Genomic DNA, 18,557 nt, shown 5'->3' on the forward strand with positions numbered 1-18,557 from the left:
ATTTTTAAAGAAATACAGTAATGTCTCTGTAATTGTGACGCTCAGATTGTCCACAAAAATGGACAATTTAGGAAGAGAAGATACGATTATTCGATCCTTGTGGTTCATTTTTATAGTTACGAATTGTCAACAACTATAAAAACGAGCTCGAATCTACTTTTCCCAAATTGTCCATTTTTGTGCAGGATTTGAGCGTCAGTTAGGGAGACATTACTGTACTACGGAACACACACACACACACACACACACACACACACACACACACACACACACACACACACACACCTTGTATTCAACTTTCATGGTCCCATTTTAAAATAGACCGCGTCGATACTCCGCGTCAGTTTAATCATGCTTACGTTTATTTTTGTCGGATTAAAGGAGTAAAATGGAATCGAGAAAAAAAAAATGCTACAAAATACCCCGTAAAACGTGAGTTCCGATTAGAAGAAGATCGGGGACCGGCACGAACGTTACGTGTTTGAAGCAGATATTTTCTGTTTGGTTTCCGCAAATTTATCAGACAGCTCGATGTAATTTCTTCTATCTATTAGACATACAGTGAAATAGCGATATATCAGCGCGAGCGTGTAATTGCCCCCGCATTAAATTTCACTTTTGTTTGTTGATATGAACGCGGGATCATTCTCGGAACACGTTCACTAGCATCGCCTGTTCCAGTAAAAATATCCTGAATTGTGTAAAAGTTGTACTCGTTTACAGAAGCGAGAGATTTATAATATCGGAAAAGCTAACGATGTGAGGAAAGGAGGTTTCCTTCGATCAAGGTTCCCCTTATCAACTACAAGGGTCATTAATTTTACACCGCTACTTTATTGGTAACATTTCCTTGACACCGTGGCAAAAGGATTATTAATAACAAAGAAAGATAATTACAGGAGAGTCGCGTTGCTCCTAGCGAATTCCACTAGGCGAACAGGCCTACTTTTCGCGACGAAAGAAATGATCAATCGAATCGATACTCCATAGAGATATTGAGAATTTAATTCGAGGGTAAGTTTCATTGCTGGTCGAGTAACAAGAATTTTCTATTTCTTCCGACTTTCCTTCCACGAGGAAACAATCGAAGCCCCGATTTCAAGACGATTATAGTAAAACAATGATTACAGACGACAGTCGGAGATAATAGAAACGGTCGAAATAATAGAAAAGAGTTGAGAAGACGACACAGAAGACGATTCGATGCGTAAAAGCGAGCGGATTGTGTAGAATAAATTGTTTTTATGCGAGGTTTTATTTATGCGCCAACTTAATTGAACGCGTAACAGCCGAGCTACAGCCGTTGGCCATGACTAAGATCAATTAAAATAGAAAATAGATTGTGATAAAGCAAGCTGATCGGCATTAACCTTGGCAGAAAATGTTCGATCAAGATTGTAAATAAGATCGTTGAAATTCTGCGAGCATTTGTTAGAAACGAAAAACGGTACCGCATTTGGACGAGCGCGGTTGACTGGACGACATTAAAATAAGAATAAAAATGGCCGATTATCAATTACGACTCATGCTGTTTTCAGTATTACAAATTGAATTGCAATAGTTTCAATCTGGAGCCATTGTACAGCGATATACGGTTGATCGGCATGATCGATTGTTTTTTAGCGGGCGTGTAGATCGCCGATTATGGGGCGGTCTGTAGAAGTTAAAAACATTGAAGGTTCGTGGGGAAAACCCGATGGGCGACGGCTCGCGTGTATTGATTTAATGATCGTCAGCGAGCGGACCGTCGATCGCAGAAATTCTGATCGCGGAACCACGGACAAAAGCTGTCTCGTGTCTGCTGGAGCCTCTCGCCTCTCGCCTCGGAGTGATTCAGCAGCGTCACTTTAAAAGCTCGGTCCACTCCGGACTCGTCCGGCAAGTTTTGGCGTTTCCACGCGGAGCTTTCACACTTCGAGTTGGATGATCATACGTCGAACACGTCGTACGTGTGCCGTTCCACGGTGTGTTATATTTAGCGAGCTGACTCAGGGCCCCCTCGCGAGCTTACAAGCTCCCTTTTCTGTCTTTTTCGCTCGCGAGGCTTTCCTTCCTCCATCGAGAAGGCTCGCTATTCCATCCGATTACCGAACTGATTAGACCGCGGATGTTTATGCAATTCCCAGGTTTTTGAGAACCGGGCGCCGCGGCTCGTCGCCCGAGTGGAGCACGTTTCGACCACGGTGTTTCCGAATCGGTGCAACATCGATCGACACCGAGACTGCGTTTTGATAACCGGTGGACAATTCTTGTAGATTTTTACGTAACAGATTGTTTTCGCGTCATTCTCTCGGCTTTTCAGAAATTCAATTTTTGAAGTAACGTTATCAAATTTCAGAATATTTTCAGAGCTAACTGTGATTCTTACTGTGAACGATTCTTGCGTAGAGCGAATCTGCAGATTCTGACAACTACAATAGTATTTTGAAACATAATCGAACGCTTTAATAATAAATTATCATTTTTATGTATTGAGCGATATTTATTTATGTGCGGAAAATAATGCAACAATTTAGAACGACGAACTAAGACGACGTTGGGAAACTGTACAGGAGGAAATGTTTTCCACGGATCTGTCACGGTTTCCGCGATAATGTTTTCTATTGGACAGATCGTTTTTATTTATTGTGTGGATCTGCGTGCCCCTATGTGGCATTAAACAACGACAGCTCAACGGGAAAAGATCTGAGAACTAAGGAGCTTTTCTAAGAGGCAGGCAAGCGGAGAGCGTACTCTTTGACCTTTTTATTATTGCAGCGCAGAAGGTACATGACGATCGACTTTACTCGTAACTATTATCGACAACCTTCCGTGTTAAAATGGAAACATAATCGTGCAACGTAAACCTATTATCAGCAATCCATATTATTGGGCGGATGACAAATAATTGATCGATAACCGCTCGGTGTTATACACGGTGTACGTACAAATTGTTTTGATCGAATACATTGCGAATTGCATAGAATCCGTAATTCTATTTCTATACGTGTTTTATTTATTTAATTCTTAAAGAAGCATATGAAAGGAGTAATTTACGAAGTACCGTTTTATCTTATGTTATCGAACAAAGTACTTTTCCCGGACCAAATAGTTAATTAGTAACGAGATAATTCACCAACGAATAACTGAATAATTAATACATTAGTTTATCACACGGATGTACAGTCGTTGAAATTAAAAAAAAGAAGATATTCCAGGAGCGTAATATACAATAAATATTATACAGCAATACGTATTAATTATCATACAGCAGAATGTATGCACTTAACCCCCAACCGGATTATGGTTGCCGCGACGGTCCCACGCAACTTTAAACAAGTCGTCATTAATATACGTTAATGTAATTGTTCAAAGATGTATGCAATCCTCTATTAGTTCAGCGAGTTTGCAACGTTTCAACGTAAATTTACTTGCACTTACTAATTTGGAAACATGTCATTTTTTTGCTGAAACAATAACTGGCAGTAATTGGCAGTCCGGTTAAGGTCTTATAGATGGACAGATGAAAAAGCAGTTGTGTCCAATCATAGATGAACGCGAGCAATAAATACAAGATCCATTACGTTTATGTCTCTTGTTTTTCATCGGCGACGACACGCGATGGCATAACGATACAAGAGAAGATAAACGAAGCCCGTTCGATGCCATGCGATAACGCACGAGTTCAATGCGATTTCGAGTAATGCACGGATTACGGTATAATTGAACGGGCAAACATAACACGTCGTAACATGTAAAATAACGTGGTTACGAAGTCGTATACGCGGGACGAGTGAACTCGCTTTCGTTGCTGAACGAGCGAGGAAAGAGACGCGAACTGTAATTTCGGCGTTGCGAAGCCGCGCATGATCATCATCGAGTGTTAAGTAGCACCGCGCGGAAATTAGTTACCGATCGGCGCAACTTTGGGACAACGTAGCGTACAGCTAATTCGCAGGACTCAAAGGATCCCGCTACGAAACTATACGCAGCGAGTTTTAACGATTCAAAGGAGCTGCGCGCGTAATCCTGCCTAACTAGCGGCGAAACTGAAGGTTAACCTTTGACTTTTGCCAAGTGTATATCGGTATTGCTCGTCCAGTACTTATGTTATTTCTGTTATCCTCCAATTAGGTGGATCAAACAAAGGTTCCCTCGATATTCCCGCAGCATGCTGCGCGATTCCCGTGATCATTTTCCATATTCATTGCACAATAACAGAATGAATGCGAACGGTCCGCGGAACGCGGAAGCGCTCCGCGAGCGCAGTTATCGCGTTTCCATAAAGTAGTAAAAATTATAATCGACTGTTTTCTCACAATTACCCACGAAAATGTTAATTACCGAACGGGGCGGGGGAGGGGGGGGGGATGACGCGGCGCGATCGTTATGGGCCCCGAATCGAATATCGTACGATACTTTAACTGCCTGCACTCTGCATTAAAGTGGACGCTTCGTTACGATAACCAGCCATAGTAAAACACAAACTTCTAATCGAATAATGAACCTCCATCTAACGGGACTGCGACGAATTTTACTTAATTTGTTCCTCGATGTGAAAGTAACGTAATGGTTAAATTCCTTCCTCGGGAACGATGTTTCGGAGACGAGACGAGGTAAGTTTGAAACGAGATGGTTCACGTGGTTCTACCGAACCACGCAGAGAACGTGTTATTTATTCGGGCGCTGCGCTAGATTAAATTCTCCCAGAATTTCGCGATAAACGGTGTCGCATATGTTGACCAATGTACACGTGAAACACACGTTTGGCCAGCCACGAGTTCAGAGATTCTGCCGTCCGTGAAGATCGCCTCGAATGGACACCGTGTCGGTATCTTAAACGACGAAAATGCGATCGAGTCGACGAAAGAAATCGACCGAGGGAATAATTTCGAAAATAATCCAGTTGCTCGAAATTCGGAATCGGTGATTCCGTGGGCACCGGTGTCTCTCGAGTGGCGCACGGCGGATCGTCGGTTATCAAAAAGATTTCAGTGGAGTGCGGTTCGTGGCGCGAGCGTGTGAAATAATTACGTCGAGCAGCGCTACTCGACTTCCGAGAGCAGAAGGTCTTACGGATTCGCATTTATAGCAACCGGCCGCCGTGCTACTTGTTGCAGCCGCGATTATTTCCACGATTTCTTAGATTATGAGCAGCAAGTGGTACACGTTGATCCGAATAGAATCGAGAATAAATAGAAGGTGGCCGAGCTTACGTGATGCACTAGCAAATATGCCGTTACTCTAGTCGGGTAATATTAGTTCTAGCCGCGGCTAACAGTACCACGGGAAGTCTTTGGAATCTTCCAAACAACTTTACAGCCGATACTCGTTTTCTTCGGCGGCGTGCGGGATATTTCAATGATCTTAACGAGCACCGTTGCAGCCGGGGGTAGCGTCGGCACTCTCGCCTAATCTCGTAATTCCCTTGGATCACGGTCACCGGTCACCGATATGCCCCACTCTACCGCGTGCCGAGCGCGGAACTATCACATCGTCGCCGATCGCGGCCGATCGGACCAGCGCACCGAAATCAACGGAAACTAGTCTACAAAGCGTACAATGCTCTCGTCGATTACCGTTACCATTCTCGGGATACGTTTTTCAAAGGACTCACACGTGACGGGTGTACCGAGAGCTGCGGGGCCTCGAGGGGGGGAATAGAGAGACCTCGGAAACGATCGCAAGCAAGCGAGCGAGCGAGCAAGGGTGTCTGTGTCCCTTCGGCTCGGAGCTACGCGGCCTCGAGAGCACGCGAGTCAAGGTGTTCGCCACGCGAGCATACTACCGATTCGCGTCGAGGTTCACACGTGTCGCGGTCGCGGTCGCGTTCGCGGTCGCGGTCGCGGTCGCGGGCGATCGCGAGATTCGCGGGATCGCGATCGGCTGGAGCTTTTGCGGAGCGACAGCGAGACACGGCGCTACGCCTGAAACTGGCGACCCGTCGCACAACCACGGCTAGTCTGATCGATGCCCAAGAGAATAGCGGCCGCTAAGGAGGAAGAGAGGCAGATGTTTCGGTTCCAGAACGCCGGCGCGCGCTCTCACGTGGATTACACGCGCGCCACAGCGTATCCTGGCCTGGCTCGCTGCTTCTGCCTCCGCTCATGCTTCCTCTGCTTCTACTCATGCTTCTACCTCTGCCTCTGCCTCTGCCATCTACTTCTACCTCTGTGCCTTTGCCTCTGTCTCTGCCTCCGCTTCTGCCTCCGCTTCTGCCTCCGCCTCTGCCTCCGCTTGTCCATCCTGCCCGAGGAGCTTTCCCGCCACGACCTTGTCCCAGGGAGCCTCGCCGACCTTGTACCTTTACCACCAAAAGAACACCCCGATCGACAATCGCTCCTCTCGAACGCGCCGCTCCTATCGACGGCTGCCGAGCTTTTTGTTACCGCGCGAAAGCTTCGCGAAAACTCCTGCGCCCGTGTGTCGGCCGATTCTTTTTCCGCGAGCCTCCTTCGCGTTCCGCTCGCTGAGCCTTTTTCAATGCTGCCGGGGCGAAGTCGTGTTCCATCTGCTCAAGTACTTTGCGAGATTGATAGGGAAATCGGGTATAAGCGGGCTGCGGATCTCGGGCGGCTTTCACACCTGGTGCGGCTTGCAAGGACGCAATATCGAATTCATGATAAAACGTTTAAATTGAAACTGCTAGCATAAGCTGCTTCGACGTTTTACATCCGTCGGCTGGAGATTGATAATTATGCAACGATTCCGATTTTGGGATATTATTACGTTGCTGAAGCGAAGTGGCATATTGCGAGCAGTATGCGCGATTTTTGCGTGATCTAATTGAATACAGATCAAATACAGATGTTATTCGTTTCTTCCGAAATCTGGGAATTGAAGCAAGTATAGACGCGCGAGAAACAAAAATTGCCTCGTTCTATGGGAGAAATTACTAAGGACCAAGAAGAGCTAATCGATGCAGCTGAATAGAACGACTGTGTATATAATCAAAGTAGGAACGTTAGTTCTTAAAGAGTCGAATTTGGTGATTTTTAAATTCTGCACAAAATTTCAATCCAATTGGAGTTAGACTGTTCGCATCGTTTGCGTGTGGGGGAGGAACAAATCTGTTTCACCGGCACGAACAAGGTACACAAAAATCGATGGCCATCTCTGCGAGACAAAAAAGTGGGGATGCACGTTTATTGCGCGTGTTCAAGAATTATTTTATATCTTTTTTTTAACGTCTCCATGCGACGATTGTTTAGTCTGTGTCGCTGCAGCGACGTCCGATTCCGCAATGTTCAAGTATCTTTCTACTTATTTATCGAACATCTTCAAAGCAGACCATCTTTCACGAACGTCCATTCGCGCGGAGAATGCATGTCGGTAAAGCATTTTGAATAGCCATGTTTCAAATAGTTTATAAACACAAGCTGCTCCCTCTCTCTCTATATTAAATTTGACACACTTAATTCTTATTTGATCGAATGCGACTATAACATTTAATTCTAAATGATTTCCTGAATAATTCAGTTACGCGTTGGCGGTTCTCGTAAATACTCGAATTTCAAATAATTTTAGCCAGCCAATAAAATACATGACATTCTTTCGAAACCCCTCATTATTTCTACATTATTCCGATGCAATGCAGAGTTGTGCATTATTAAACGGTCAAAGAGATTATTCAGCGGAACCGCCCTTTATTTTTCCGGTTAACTGGTACGAACTCGCTGTAACATTTGCGACAAAAAAAACGAAGAGAAATTCAGGCGGAACGCGGCGTTTATCAAAATGATGAAGTGGGCGGGAGGGTTGCTATAACTTACCGGCGGGCAACGTACGTACGATCGAACGTCACGTTTGCCGTCGACGTCACCGCGCCCGAATGTCGTAAATCGCCGGCATCGCGATCCATTCATGAAGATCTCGAAATCTACGCGATATCTTGCGAACCGATGACATCAGAAGATAGATAAAGAGCTCAACTGAAAATATCTTTGTTTATCCGAATAGTGGGGTCCGTTATTTTCGCTCGCGTTAGTTTATATGCTTTAGAAATTCTATGCGTCTGCTCGTTATTATAGTCGATTGTATTTCATAAACTGCTGAACGGCACTTCTGCGGCGAAGTGTCGATCTTTTTTTTCCCTCTTTTCCCGTTCGAGAGATTTTCCTGTTCGACACGAATCGACGCCGTCGACGCCGCCGAACAACTTTCATTCGTTCGATTTCATTTTCGCAAGCGTAATTTTTCTGAGAACGAAAAAACGTTCCTCGATAATGTTTCAACAAGAAAACAGATCCTTTTCACACGATTCCGTGAGATGATCACCAACGTTCCGTGCTCGGTATTACAAACGATTCTGCTTTCTCTCAATCAGGGGAAATCCATTTTCCGCTTGTATGACTAATATCCTGTTCGCGCGCGCACGCAGTTCCCACCGTAAACACTATAATCACGACAAATACGCCTGATGCTGTTTTCTAAGTGAAACAAAACTGCTTTCATATTTCGGGCTCACTTCGTTGTAACCATTTCGTGTGTCATCGATCAAATTGAACAACTATTTTTATTTTGTCTGCTCGGGCTTCCGCGCGGAGGTTTCGCAAGTCGAGTTGCACTCGGCCTACTTTTTCAAAACGCGGGAACCTTTGCGAAATGATTCCTTGCCGTACGATATTTTGCACGATATCGTGAACACGATATTGTTCGCTGTTCAAATACTATGTCAGTGGAAGGACACAATTTTGCGTCGACTTAACCAGTTAGCTGTGTTTGACGATTATACTAGTCACGGAGATGTGACGGTATTTTGTGTCGTAACGAGTATACTCGTCGCGCGTAAAAAGTAGCGACCACATTGGCTATTTAAATTGTAATGTTAGCGATAACAGAAACACATTCTCAAATTTCAAGATGTTTAAAATATTTTTAGGCCAATTCTACACGAAGATTATAAAAATAAGATTAAATATTAGTGTTCGACGCGTAAAGTGCCATTATGCATCGTTCCTTGCTTTGCCGAATACCACTCTACAGCAGCAATTTGAATGTTCAACTTTTATAATTATTTGATTTCTCCCGCGTTTTTCGTTTATTACTTATATAGCATATGCCAATGTTAAACGAATAAGTAAATATTAGTAATAAAATTGTTAATTTTATCAAATAAAACCGTATTTTTGATCCGTTATTTTAACAGCGTCACTTACTCTGTGTTCGACGAGTATACTCGTCATCGCTCGATTCTCGCGTCACATATAGGTGCTCGTTCTGAAAAGGAGGCGCCACAGCTAACTGGTTAAAGGAATGACTTAAACGATGAAAACTAGAATCTGGAAAGAGTTATACTTCATTCGGAGTCTGTTACACTATTACCATCGATGAATTTAATTGCAAAAGACTCGCAGCCAATCGACGTTACGTATCGCTTCTCTTTGCGACAAGCATCCGATGAATCAATTCCGGGAGCAACCATAACTCGAAAGCAAATCCCCATGCTGCTGCTATCATTCCTGAAGTTACGATCGGATCTCACGCTACGTTATAGACACATCTCGGAGCAGTATTTCCCTCAGACTCGGAGCTCGTCGGACGACTAGATTCATAGACACGTAGGAGTTCGATTAACGAAAAAGCTCCGGCCGTTACTGGTTCCCTTGGGATCCTAAATTCGACGGTGCACGAAAACCAGATCCGACTTATGGTTCCGCGATAGCATGCGACACGGAGGGATCGCCGCGATGCGATGTATGTATCGAGCAAGGTCGGATTGCATAAAAATGTCAGTCGGCAGATTCCGTGCGCATCGGTAGAGACCGATCATTCCCCGGGTACACCTAAGGCCAGGAATATCCTCGTAGCCGCCCCCGCTGTGCCAGAATCAAGGGGACACTATGCTAATCTCGAGTGCACTGGCCAAACCACCAACTCATCCCAGAAATATGGCCGAACATTATTATTAGATTACATTTTCCTCGCCAGTCTGGAGTCTTGTATTACAAATGACGACTGTTCGAATAGTTTGTTCCTTCGTTTCTGAAATTCCCTGTCCGAGTTGGATGGGAACATTAGGCTGATGGGGAACGAGCTAGCGAACCACTTTGCATACGCGCACAGTGTCGTAACTAGGCTACCAATATTTTGCGAATTCGCGCTTATGTAAACCGTGTTCGGAGAGATAAAGAAAGCGAGCAAAATAAAGCGGTGACTATGATCGCGCGGAGAATTGTTTATGCGTCGAAAAGAAAGCACAGCGTTGCGTACAGAGTGCGGTTCATTCGAGGTGGACGTCTACGCGAAGGATCTTCAGCGGTTCGAAATTATTGAAAGAGAAAATGTGTTTTAGCTCGTTGAAGATTTAGCTATTGTTTCGAGATACAGTGATGTTTCTCTAATTGACGCTCAGATTGTCCACAAAAATGGTGAATTTTGGAAGACGAGATGCGATTATTCGAGCTATGAGGTTCGTTCTCATAGTTACGAATTGTCAAGAAATATAAAAACGAGCTGGAAGGCTCGAATAATCGTAGCTCCTCTTCCCAAATTGTCCATTTTCGTGCGCAATCTGAGCGTCAGTTAGGGAGACATTACTGTAATCGTAAGGACTTGTAGCGACTGTTCATTGAACGCTTCTACTTAACAGTTGCTGACAGTTATTTCTGGATCGGTCCGAGCCCCTGTTTGCGAACCAATAAAAAATGACCACCTTGAATATATTCGCAACTAGAAAAGTTCCAGAAAAATTTGTCGTGTAAGGCTTGCGTGGAAAAAAAAGGGTGATCATGGTGTAGTGGTAGCTATTTTTTTTACAAGAGGAATCGTCTCGGAAATTGAAGGTCATCTTTGTTTTTTTTTTCTTTTTAAAGAGAACGATGTATTTTTATAATAGTAGCTTATTAGCGACTTTGGGGAAAAATACGATGACCTATGGTGCAAAATCATTCAAGGTCACGTATAAAAAAAAATTCCTTTGTAAATATTTACTTGACCGCTGTCGGCGTAAAGCCAAAGGCGCGCTGATTAGCGCAAGAATGAAATTTTAAATCTGTACAGACAATTGCATCATTCGTTAAACCATTTCGTTTGTGATACAATAACCGGAAAGAAAAACAATTAATAATCTTTATGCTTTGACCTGGCTATTTTTATTGGCTTTACAGCTTTATCAACAAATAATATTGCTGAAGATACAATAGAAAGAAGCAAATAACAAGAGATACGAAACAACGTGCATATGCAGATTACGTCGACTACGCTATAAAACGGACCAATAAAAATTACCATTCCTTATTGGTTTCATAATTATTAACTGGTACCACAATAACTGTCTTACATGACCACGATTATGGTTAAACCACAGCGAAGCGTGTACTGGTGTACTATAATTTTTTTGATAAAGAATTTCTAAAAGAGCCAACTTTATAGCATTACAATGACGACGATTCGCAATTTCGCTAGTTTCAGAGACCGTGACACCATTCGCAAATTGAATGGAGGCCGCTCCATTGGTTCTCTTTGCTTGCTAAACAACACAATCTATTAATCCGTTGCTTTAAATTCGACGCCAGATGCTACAAGAGGAGGAAATCGCCGAAGAGACCGCCAGAGAGATACGACGGCACGATAAGATCAATCGCGGTGCTCTTGACTCGACTCGAGATCATTGGCTTCCTCCCTTTTGTTTTTGCTGCTCCCGGTTCGTTAATCGATCCACTGACTAGCTCCTCCTCGTTGCATCGCGTCCCGTGAATGCGTGATTATGATTCAACAGCGAGTGAAACGCTTAAAAATCCCGCACAATTAATTGAAACGAAAAGAGATTTATGAATTCAAATTGTACTTGTGCTCGCGATCTTGAACATTGATGGACGATCATTTCAGGCTCTGTGATTTATTTGCCATTGGTCATTAGTCACTATCCGAGGATAGATTTTTGAATCGCAGCAAAAGTTCTACAGCAGGAAAATATAGCGCGTCAATTTAGATGCTAAAAGATTCGTAAAATAATTAGAAAACGGCCGATCTTTATGCAAGACGAAATGCATCGATTGAAAAGAATCGAAAGAATTGTTCATTTACACTATTTTTATTCGCGGGATCATCGAAATGTGTTGATGCAGATGATCTCGAAGAACGTTCGAGGTACAGTAATGTCTCTCTAATTGACGCTCGGATTGTGCAGAAAAATCGACAATTTGGGAAGAGAAGAGTCTCGGGGCTCGTTTTTATAATTGTTGACAGTCGGTAACCATAAAAAATCAGAGCCACAAGACCCAAATTAATCGTATCTCCTCTTCCCAAATTGTCCATTTTTGTGGAGAATCCGAGCGTCAATTAGAGAGACATTACTGTAATGACATTTCATTTTTTCTATATGTCTATTCAATGCTTCGAAGATCGCCTTGATCACGATTCTTTGAAAAGACATGGAATAAAGTAAAATGTTATCATCATAAATGTCCTCCAAAATTGTATCACGCGTGATAAGAAGAATGTCGATCGATCGGTTAATAATAACGAGGACGATCGAGATGGTCACGTTGCGTGGACCTTTAATTAAATAAATTCTCCAAGTCCTACGCCATCTTATTTCGTCCACCGAGTCTCTCTGCTCGACGTTCCTTCCTTTCGATCTCGACGTTTCTGTATCGAACTAATGTAATATTCAGCTTAATGGTACTCACGTTTCGATGCGCCGGCGCTCGGGCCACCCTCTCCGAAGAACCTCGAAGTAGTTCCGCCAATAGTTCGGGACTTGGTCCCGGAAGTCCTTCGAGTTTGCTCGGGCTGGAGGTCGTCCTGTGATGGCAAGGTGTTGGCGGCTCGGAGCCGCTGTTATTCGAGCTGGTGTTGTACGAAAGATTCGCGGAAACTTTCCTACGTGGACGAAGACCTTCCTCGAGGGCGATGTCGGTGGCTCGTGGCTTCGCCATTTCGGCCTCGAGCATTTGCCCGTAGGGACCCCGCAGAGGCCTCTTACTATACCTGAATAAACAAGCATAATGCCGTGGCTTACTTGCACCGTTCCATCCGCTTCCATTTTATGCTAATTTTACCGAAATTCCTACTTTATTAACCCTTCGAGGACGAATGTCGACATGCCGACCACTCTACGAACTATACGTCTTATTGCAGAAGTTGTAATTCGATGATGCAGATAAGAAAGGATCAAGTTACATTATTCATTTTTCTAATTATCTTAGTTTTTTAATACATAGTCTAGATGCCCGAGGAAACTATTATTAGCACTTTAAAAAATCGTCGTCTGGAAAGGATTAACGCTGCAACGGCGCAGCGAAGGTATTTTGTGTTAAATAACCGAACAGTAAACATCAATTCGACGAATCTGACAAGTAAGCAGTCTAAACGTTGCAAAATTAAATTTTCTGGCAAATATCAAATTTCCGTTTCATCCGTCTTTCCGCGCGCCATTTTATTTTGACATTTATAAAGTGCTCGTACGAACGCCTACATTTCAGCTGCACACAATTATTGCAACTTTGAAAACAGTACACTACACATTCCGCTTTCTACACGATGACGAAGTACGCTGGAATAAATGAAGCGAGGCGATCGATGACGTACGAAACGTTACAATCGTTTTCTCGTTTCCAGAAAGGAACTTTTTCTTCAATCTGATCCCGATAAGCGACGGCAGGAGCTCCTAACGATCTCCAAGAATCGTCTTATAAATTCGCAGGGGCTTACGGACCAACTCAATAGACTCGATACTAATGCACCGACTCGAGTAGGTTGCGCCGAACGCTGGGCAAACGGCGTCAACGCGAAAGGGGTTGAAACGAATGAAATACCGATCCCGGGACGTCTGCGTGGCATTTGATTCCCCGGTATTCGAATAGACGCGATGGAAATGGCAGCTCGAGAAGGGGAAGGAGACGAAAAAGGCAATGCTAGGCAAACAGCCGGCCGCTTCTGCCGCGTTGCTCTCCTCTTAAATCGTATCCGTAGGCAGACACTTCGGGTCCATTTGCATTCTATTCCGATATATTAGCGGTGGTTCTCGTGTTACCTTCTAGGCGTGTGGCCCTCGCAGTCGGAGAGGTCACTGGGCGTCGCAGGTGGCTCGTCTCGTTCTTCGCTGCTCTGAGCTGACAGCTTGTTCCTGTCGGTGTCCAAGGGCTCCGGCCATTGGGTTATGTACACGCCCTTTCTCCTTTTGCTGGTGTCCCCCCGGTACCTTCTCGTTTTACCCGACGGCGAGGACGTCTCCGAGGGTGCCTCGCTGGCCGCCTCGCTACCCTCGCTCGCTTGGCTCAGCCTAGGCTCCTCCGGCGGCGGCGTTATTATCACTTCGTGCGGCTCTATCCTATTTTCTGGGAGAAGCCACATCGATTTAACCCTCGGATAATCAACGGTTCTCGCCGCTTTCGAATTAGTAGATTGCGGATTTTATGCATTGCGACAGAAATAACTAGATATCGATTAAAACAGTGAATGGGTTCAAAGAGACTAAAAACTGTGAACTTCTTGAAATCGTTATAGAAAGAAGAAATCTGGTGTTTGACTCCCATGTCTTGCAATTGACGGAGAACAATTTTTTCCTTGCGTGAAGATCCGCTGTCTAGTATTTACAGTAATGTCTCCCTTACTGATGCTCAGATTGTCCACAAAAAAGGACAATTTGGGAAGAGACGATACGATTGTTCGAGCCTTGCAGCTCGTTTTTATAGCTACCAATTGTCAGTAAATATAAAAACGAACCGCAAGGCTCGAATAATCGTATCTTCTCTACCTAAATTGTCCATTTCTGTAGACAATCTGAGCGTCGATTAGAGAGACATTACTGTAATTAGCGATACTCGGGGACATTTAGACCAGCGACGGGCGAAATAGCGTAATACGGTAGAAACTCGGTTTATTAATTAACTAATTAACAGAGTATGAATGTTCGGCTATAGGAACAAGCACGCCGACGAGCAGTATTCGTCATAGTTAAACAGATCCTCGAGAGCAAGGGAATTTATTGTGATTAGCGAACTTCGGCCACGAGTAAACGGGCGTGAAGTCATCAATGAGGATGGCTATAGTCCGAAATTTCTATTTCGTTTGCTGGTAGCCATCGTTCTGAAAATAGAGCCGCGCGAAATAAAATGGAACCCCGGTTGCACCTTTCTAATCGTATTTCTGTCGAACTACCAAAAATAATACTTCGTTCGTCATGGTGGACAAGCAGCAACATTTGGCTGCACATCCGATTTTACAGTGACACATCATTTCGAGAGTATATGATCGATCGGTGACATCTGATCCTCGATATCGGTGATTCGCCGGCGTATTCGCCTTGGAAACTTGCGAACGAAAGCGTGCAATTTATAATTTAAATTGTAATGTTGCGGTCGAATGTGGTTCAAGGGATAGAACGTCAAGAGTATCAAAATGAGCGAAAACACACGGAACAAGGTGCGAATCTGGCACGAATAACGTCATTAAATTAACATTACAAGCCCCGAGGATGTCAAAATTAATAATACTATGTTGCCAATTTCTACCGACGAAATCGGTCGAATAATAATAAGCTGTCAGGTTACACCGAAAGCAATTTACAAGTTCAGCCGTATACCAAGTGTTGAAAGTCGTCTCGTTGCATCAACGCCTGTACATTGTAATACATTTCGCATCTCACGAGTCACGAAATGACATTTACAAATAAAGGAACAGTGTAAGTCATGAAATCTCGTTCCCACAAGTGTCTGCAAGAGAAATACTGCTGAGAAAAGTTAACGCTATTTTGCATTAATTGCTTTCTTGACAGTATAATCTGGTGGCTTTATCGGGGCTCTCGCGATTCACACGGTGGAGCTTCCGAGTGTTGAATGTCAACGATTAAGAAAGAGATTTCGAGTAATCCTTCTTAATCCTCAACGATCGGATCTAGGCGTCTCGGACTGGCAAGTGACACGAGGAGCAGACACTTTGAGTATTTAAAACCGGGGATGCCTACCAGAAACCCACTAATCACGGTTCTACAGGCGAGAGATTATTTCCTTGTCAAAGATCTCGATCACCGAGCAAAATTATACTAAATTGTTGTAATCTCATATTCGTATAATATTCGTATAACATTCTTCCTTGAAGATGTTTAATAAGCGATGCAAGATTTTTCTGCTGTTTTATGGAGTTAAAACGCGTATGAAGTTTTAAATCGAAGATACTTCGACGAGATGATATCCGTCGAATTATGCTGTTTTCGTTTCTGCGAATGTAAAAATGTTGCGCTGATCGATAGAAAAGACTGATAAGATTGTTCGAGAATGACGAGGTGAATCGAAGATTGGCGAGGCTCACCTTTTTGCACGGTTTCTTCGATCGCCGAGTTCTCGACGAGCGGGAAGACGGGCTCGGACGTGACGATCTCGATCGGAAGACCGTCCGGTTGCACCAGGTCGACTCTGGGCTCGTGGATTTCGGGCACCGGTGGTTCCGGGCTGGTGAGGGCACTGGAGGTCGCCAGACTGTCGGAGCCATCGCTCCTCGGTCGGATCTCTTCGTGATTTCCGGTCTGCGGTACACCCAAGCCTTCCGCGGAACCGACGGCGCTGTCGACGCTGGGCGTCGATGTTCGTGGACTTTGACGGTTCGGGCTGTTCTGCGGCGTCGAGACGACTGGACTGACATCCCCTCGGCGCCGTGGCAGCGTGCTCGCACGGACGTCCTTGTTTTCGGTGCGGTTCGATGTGGCTATCGGCTGAGCCTTCGTTCGGTTCACTGGAAAATTCAATGACCACTCATTTTTTTCTTTAATTCGGGCTACAAGTTAAACTTACTCGGACTTTGATAAAAATTTACCAAATTCCTGTCAAATATACAGGGTTATGTCAAGGTTATGTTAACACTTGGAAAAGGGTGATACCTGAGGTGATTTGAAGTAACTTTTTCCTTAGCGAAAATGCAATCCGCGGCTTTGTTTACGAGTTATTAACGAAAAACACTGACCAATGAGAGGCGAGATATGCTGACGCAAAGCGGCCGAGTCAACTAGCGGACAAGCCTATTGGCTCAGCCGCCTCGCGCCAGAATATCTCGCCTCTCATTGGTCACTGTTTTTCGTTGATAACTCGTAAACGAAGCTGCGGATTGCATTTTCGCTAAGGAAAAGATTACTTCAAATGGCTTCAGGAATCACCCCCTTCCGGGTGTTAACATAATTATGGAACACCCTGTATAATTGGACGTTACAAGTTATTTGCAGTTATAATTATTGTCGGATATATTATCCAAGATTATAAGGTGTATATGTATCGTAAAAGGTTCAAGCATCTCTTATTTATTATTATTATCGTGGGCTCATAAAAGACTCGAGGATATCATTAAAGGATGAAGACTACTCTTGACGGAATATATTCGATGAAAGTAATGAGTATGATTGCTGAAGAAATACTTTGCGTACAGATCCTTTGTTTCATTGCTATGCAAAATGATGCTAATTGCTTGTTGCCTATGGACGGTCACGGTTATCTCCTACGAGAACACATAAAGAAAGTCTTGGATTTAAAAAATAAACACTAGAAACGCCTAGGATTTATGTTCATCTTTCTCGGAACTAATGAAACACAGACGTACGACGGCTTGTCACGCCAACGCGTGTTAATTCGAGTTTCAAGGAAACGAAAAGTCTCGCTTTCATTAAAAGATATTTACAGGCAATAAAGAAAGCGTGGCTTCCTCTGTACGTAACATTAAATGCTAAGTATTTTCTACAGTGTTCGCAAGCAATGGCGAGAGAACAGTCGTAAAACACGGCGATTCGAACTATCGAATCCGTGAACTTTCTGCCGCACCTGCGTTTTTCACGAAACAATCGAAAACTAAGGAACAACGGTATTAAATAAATTCGTTTACCATCGCACGAGCAACGAATCCTCCGTGAGATTTCTGCAATCAAGTAATTAACCATTTCGCAGCGGGTTGGAGAAGTCTCGCTTGTCTCAGCGTAAAACAAGGGGAGAAAGAGCAGACGAACGAGAGATATAAAATAAACTTCGATGGAATCTATTTGTTCCCGACACCTTTTACCATCGGTGAATCACCAATTTTTTAATCGAACTTTTTTTTTTAATCGACATGTTACCGTGAACACAGAAAAAGAAAATACACACCGTCGGATCCTGTGTTCGTCGTATTTTTAACAGTATTCTCGGCTGTTTTTGTGCCGGCTGCCGCAAGGCCATCGGAAGCGGGACCACGCGAGAAAGAGAGAGGAAGTTCTAATTACCTCGTCGAGTGTTAGGTAAGTTTGGCAGCCCTCTCAACACGAGGAGGTGGACCATTCCAATAATAACAAGCGGAGTGTGAGAGTGGGAACGGGAACGAAAATCTCGGTGACGCTCCAAATCGACAGCACGTCTTCTTGGCCGAATTCCGGCAAAGATAGCGCCCGATCAACACGCGGACTTTACTATTCTCGAAGCTTGCCCCGATCCTTCATCGATATTGTATCCATTCGTCGGTCGAACGTGAGCTGAAATTCGAGGGCAGCAACTATTGCCATTTTTTTCTTCGCGAGTCCGTTAACCCTGCCATGTTTTCGCTCCCGATGATTCATGGCTGTGCAATTGTACGACGAATCGCAGTTAAACCGGTCCATCGAGGTTTCAACTTTTCCGAATCGT

The 18,557-nt window shown here is 44.1% G+C and overlaps 1 protein-coding gene across 3 annotated transcripts in view; it reads right to left on the bottom strand.

Annotated features, from left to right (window-relative positions):
- Positions 1 to 18,557, bottom strand: part of LOC117221834 (rho guanine nucleotide exchange factor 17) — a 68,535-nt gene that overhangs the window by 22,825 nt on the left and 27,153 nt on the right. For all 3 annotated transcript variants that reach the window (XM_076523798.1, XM_076523799.1, XM_076523797.1), the window contains exons 6-8: positions 16,234 to 16,653; positions 13,958 to 14,261; positions 12,612 to 12,912 (exon numbers count right to left, since the gene is read on the bottom strand). In XM_076523798.1, the coding sequence (XP_076379913.1) occupies positions 12,612 to 12,912; positions 13,958 to 14,261; positions 16,234 to 16,653 (1,025 nt within the window). The remainder of the gene's footprint in view (positions 1 to 12,611; positions 12,913 to 13,957; positions 14,262 to 16,233; positions 16,654 to 18,557) is intronic.

The sequence above is a fragment of the Megalopta genalis genome, chromosome 7 (assembly GCF_051020955.1).
Source record: "Megalopta genalis isolate 19385.01 chromosome 7, iyMegGena1_principal, whole genome shotgun sequence".
NCBI lineage: Eukaryota > Metazoa > Arthropoda > Insecta > Hymenoptera > Halictidae > Megalopta > Megalopta genalis.